At 38.7% G+C, this 5,606-nt stretch overlaps 1 protein-coding gene across 1 annotated transcript in view; it reads left to right on the top strand.

Moving 5' to 3' along the window:
- Positions 1-1,579: 1,579 nt before the first annotated feature.
- LOC118332884 (endoplasmic reticulum metallopeptidase 1-like) overlaps positions 1,580-5,606 on the top strand; it is a 10,160-nt gene continuing 6,133 nt past the window's right edge. The window contains exon 1 of the mRNA XM_035668320.1: positions 1,580-1,919. Within this exon, the coding sequence (XP_035524213.1) occupies positions 1,645-1,919 (275 nt within the window). The 5' untranslated portion in view covers positions 1,580-1,644. The remainder of the gene's footprint in view (positions 1,920-5,606) is intronic.

Raw genomic sequence — 5,606 nt, 5'->3', positions numbered from 1 at the left:
CTATAGTTACTTGTTACCTGGTATATTCATTTTAAAGGTTATTTATTGAACTATTAATCAGTATATAAAGTCCCACTACCACATTAAAGTTATTTTATTATCAATACAAGTAACATAATAATTTAACAGTGACAGGTGCCATTCTTTATAACGAGTCAATAACCTTTATTTTGGATATTTTAATTGCATTCTGTTGCTGATACCTCTTTACTTTTACTTCAGTAATATTTTAATGCAGGGCTCTTTAAAATGAGCTTATATCTTGCTGTATGCAATATGGATTTCAAACGTAGAAACAAAAGATGAAGTAATACTTTAAAAAGGATGTTGATAGAAAAGCCAGTGTGCAATGGCTGTAGGAAACACCTCGTGTTGTACCTTGACCTCACGATGGCGACAAAGCAGCAGCATTAGGCCTCTGCTAAATCACATCATGATCTCACTTCAGCCAGCAATGATATGCCAATTAAATAATACATAATGTTGATGTCTGTTTTTTTTTATAACGATTTATTTATTAGCTGAAAGGAGTTAGTAAAATATTTCATATAAAGCTTAATGGTAAAATGTGCTTTTATGTCACCATATTAAATTTTTCATGAATCCCTATAAGTAAACTTCATACAGCTAAAGGCAGTCTGCACACTGTAACTGCATATTGGATATGCATGTCAATACACTTAGAAATATGAATGGACACTAGACTAGTTCAGTTATTCAGGTAAACAAGAAAATAATAGGTGGACAAAATCTGGAAACGGTATTTCTAATATTTTTTGACAAAATAATAGAAACATAATGCATTCCCATACAGCTACACAAGCTATAAAGTGGGATGTAAAAGATCAGTTTTGAGGTAATTTATTTGAGTGTTTATTTGACAGCTCTATGTTACAGAGAATATTTTACATACAGAATATTATACATTGTAACCTGACCAGTTTTAATGCTTGAACAATGGTAATTGTTGTATATGGTAATTTATCCATGATTAAAATGCACTAATATAATATATAATACACTTAGAAAGGGACCATATTGTCTACATAAACGTTTTTCGTTGTAAAAAGGAACTATAAATTATTTTTTCCTTGCTTTTTCCTATTGATTTTGGTATTTTCAGTGCTAATACTTACATTTGTTTTATTCATGCATGCAATATAGTATTTTTTCCTTATGATACTGCTACTTTAATTTAGTAAATAATCTAAATACTGGTTATAAATCTCACAAATGCAGGATTTTTGTTTTTTTGCAGAGCTTTTCTGCTGGATTGCATTAGCTATACAGGCGGTTCAATGAGTTCACGTTAAAGGAACAGTTCGACAATCTGTGAAGTGAATGTATTTGTATTATTCCTGTCAAAGCGAATAGTTCCCTAAATATCGATCCTTCAAAGCATCAACAACATCACTGCCCGCTCACTTAATTGTGTCTCATGCGCTTATGGGTAGTGACAATTACACAAGTGTTTACTCCTCCTTTGCTTTCCATTTTCCAAGCGCCTTCTCCGCCCGCCCTCTCATATAAGTTTATCCCTCTGCGCGATCCGTCGGTCGGCCAGCCAAAAAAAAAAAAGCAGCAAAAAAAAAAAAAGCGACGCCTGAGAGCGACGCTTGCAGCTGATGTACGGCTGGCTCAAAAATGGAGAGCGAGACCACTGTCAGGAGAATAAAAGCCTTCGGGACACAGAATTATGTAGCTCAAGATAACGACGGTTCCCGGGACCGGTGTGGGAACAACGGCTACAATGGTGACCCGAAGAGGAAGCCCGAAGTGAGCCTGTACTTGCTGCGGGAAGGGCTGGCAGCTTCCCTGGTCTCTGTGTTTATTTTGGTGCTGTGGGGACTCGTTCATTACTCGCTACAGCAGCTCGTTATTGGGAAGCCGACCGGCGAGTTCAACGCAGTGAGAGCTAGGTGAGTTTTTAACCTCCCCCCTCCCTTTGCTTTCATGTAACAGTCGCCTTTTTTTTTTGTCTTTAAAAATGTTGTCTAACGGTCTTTGAAGCAGCAGCAGCAGCAGTCCTGGCTAACCTTTCCTCTAGTTTGGCAACAGACCCGCCTAGAAACCACTACCGGCTGTCTCCTCCCCTTCCACCTCCACCTTTACCTCCCAAGGTAGACAGGTGCTTCACCGGTATTTAACGGTAGCCAGCAGGTAACAGGACTGATCTTAAGATATGATGTAGCCTCCAACAAGTCCAAAGCTCCTGCTCAAATGACCCAGAGATACCAAAAAAACAAGACTTATTGCAGAAACTCTGAATCCAAACATGTGAAAAAGTGTCTGGCAGGTAACGCAAAGGCAGTTTAAAGTGTCTAACATGATGCATTACAACAATAAACAGGGGATACAGCAGGAGGTATTGTAGCACAAAGGTACATAGTAGTTTATGTCTATTTTGTTGAGCTTTGTTGTCCTGTTTATTTCTGCTTCTTCGGAGTCAAACTCCTGGTGTGTGTTCACATACCTGGCCACTAAAAGCGATTCTCATTCTGAAATGAAAAGGACGGGAACCGAGATAAAACAACAGAAGTAAACAGGTGGGTATTTTATGAGCGAACTGACCTATAGAGGTGGTCGTTTGAGTCATTTTATGGAGATAAAATTGTAAAACCACTGTTGTGTACATGTGGTTAGTTGATATTTATATCGTAATCTGAATATCTATGGGTTGTGGGCTCTTTATTGGGGAAGAAAAAGCTGAATTGACTGCTGTCCTACGCCGATAACTGACGATTAGTCGACGGATTTGAGTGACAACAGAAAATTCAATGTGGCAGTTTTGAAGATCAACTGCTGTGTGAAGGTTTAAAAGTTTTACACATAATATAATAATAATAAAATGCAGCCTACATGACAGAGGAAACAGTATCCTGTACATTTCCAGATGAAAAAAAGCTCCTGTGCTTTACAGGGCAACAGCTTTTATCAGGTTTTCCCTCCGTGTGAGGAGGAGAGACAGGGATTATGGCTCTGAATCTGAGGTCCGCAGGGCTGCAGTTGAGCTCTTGAAAGTGCTGGGCAACGGGATTTGCCATCATTTGGCCGGCTGCTTTATAAATGAGTCAGGCGTGCTGCATTTGAACTGATTACGGCTCTGAGCTTCTTTGGTCACAATCGTTGCTTTCACGAGTCCATGGCCCTGCCAATCCAGATTTGAATTATGAGCCCTCGCATAATATGGTGCCTTTAGAAGCTTGCTGTAAAGACGAGAGAACGGAAGCTGCAGTTTCAGACATAGATAGGACGGCTAACGATGGACGGGGATGGGTGAGAGAGAGGGAGAGAGGGGATGACTTGCAGCAAAGGGCCACAGGTTAGACTCAAACCCGTGGCCTGAGCCTTGTTGTGGCGCCAGCTCTACCAGGTGAGTGCCCCAGTTTAGACATCTTTAATGTCATTTGGCAGTACCACAACTACATGTACGGGGAGGACTTTGTAATAATTTTGTGTTACATTTGCTGTATTTGATCCTTGTAACAGCTGGACTACAACGTATGACAAAGGTTATCATTTGGTGGCTGCGGTGGGCTTTCTTGAACAGCTGCTGTTTTTTTTTTTTTAAGAAAAGAAAAGATGAGTAAAAGCATCTGTCTTTCCTTTCTCTGTGCCGTATGGGTTTGCTATGTTTCATTTCCTGTTTCCACCTCCTAAGGGAGTCTGTGCAGTGACTAGGAAGATCAGGTCAAAGTAATACAGAAACATGGCATACCGTAATCGTCGGAGTCGGGGCAGTGGTCCAAACTCAGGACTCAGCTAACATAACAGAGACTGGTTACACCCTGTTTGTTTTTAATAATAAGTTAATTTGAAATAAATGGAAAATAAATTAATTCTTCCTCACCCAGTTCATTATGTGAAAGAGGGACGTCACCCAATTTTCTAACTTGCATATTTCTTAAAAAATAAGTCAGTTTCCAGTCAGTGTTTTCTCTTAAAAACTTTTAATGTTACAAGTTAATTGTAGGAAGGTTGCAGATAACAGCAGTTTATTAATTTGCTGATTATTTTCTCAATGAATAAAGACATTGTTTGGTTTTTGGTTTTGGTTTATTAACTAAATAACTTCATGGAAGGGCTATCAGTTGTTCCCTGCACTTATATCGGAATAAAAAAATGGTATCACCTGAGGTATTTGACCACAGCAAGGTTTTCATTATTCTTTTAGTCATTAGTTAAGTTATTGTTTCTTGTTCATTTCTAACAGTTGGATCAATAAATACATCATTGCAAACTGCAGTGCAAATGCAAACCTGTTTCTTATTGGTATCCAGCGATATTTACATATGCACACTAAAGGGAGATTGTATATTTGAAGTAAAAACATTTTTTTTTTAAAAGAGAGAAAGATCAAACAAACTCTTTAAATATTGACAACTCAAACAAACACATGTAAGCTAAAGGCACACCCTAATCCAAAGATCCGGAGAAAAAGTCAAACATACTATTTACAAACTATAGGAACACTGCCCCACACACCACAGCTAATGACTGCTGGCACAAGAGGAGAGGGAGAGACCCCGCTGCTTTTGGCAGAAGAGAATTAATTACGATATAATATATTTGAATATATTTCTCCTCTTGTTGCTAAATTTGTTGTTAGTCACTTTTTAGAAATGAAGTCGCTAAGAGGGTCTGAAAAGTCGCTAAATTTAGCAAGAAGGTCGCCAGTTTGGCACTACTGGGACTCTCTTAAATTGATTTTTCGTGACGTAGCGTAGAGCTTGTTCTGATGCCAATACCTGAATACCTAACAATTAAAATTATGCATATTTCATAATACATAAATGTAATAATTTAATTTGCATGGAAAATGTCGCTGTCCTCGAATTGTCCCAGACCCTGTATCTTTGTGTCCCAAGTTCTTTTTTTATTGTTCTCAGGACCACGGGACATCCTTACTTTCGAGTGCTGGGTGTCACAGACCCTTTGTTGAGTGTAATGAGTTGGCAGTCCAGGCCTTGTAAGAAGGTCATTGTGTCCTCTCAGACAGAAAAACCTGAGACTGTACATATTAGCAATATTCCACTCTTTATTTTAATACTTTACAAAAACCTGTGTATGAATGCTTTATTGTCTCAGAGGAACTTTCAATTACTGCCATTGTTTAACTTTGTTCTGTGACCTGATTCTGTCACAAGCATTCCACGGTAGACACATACAAATAGTAATGACAGTAATGTTAAAAGTGGTTGAGAAAGCTTCTGCTTTTACTTAAAGATTGCATGTGTATGCGTTTCTGAGTATGTGTATGTAAGTATGTAAATTTATAAAATAATATGAATAAATAAAAAAATGAATAAGGACCAGAATTGTTTTTCAGTGTTGAAAACCCCCTGTATAATTGCAACCAACAACAGATGGATTGCTAAAAGGGTTGATGGGACAGGGATGCAAAGCATTTTACTTATGTTTACTCGCCAACTACTTTACTACTGCTCACCTTGCTTCAGTTTTCTTTCCCCCATACTCACACGCATACACACACCTCTCTCTCTCTCTCTCTCTCTCTCTGCACTGCTCTGCACACACACCGACTGAAGTCCGGTTCACACGGCCTGCTTCTGCAACGTGTGCGGGTGGCGTGACGTCTTGTTTTT

The sequence above is a fragment of the Morone saxatilis genome, unplaced genomic scaffold, assembly GCF_004916995.1.
Source record: "Morone saxatilis isolate NCDOM2014 unplaced genomic scaffold, NCSU_SB_2.0 Contig21, whole genome shotgun sequence".
In the NCBI taxonomy this organism is placed as follows: Eukaryota; Metazoa; Chordata; class Actinopteri; family Moronidae; genus Morone; species Morone saxatilis.
Note: the sequence above shows the minus strand (reverse complement) of the source record. Positions and strands in the feature narration are given on the sequence as shown.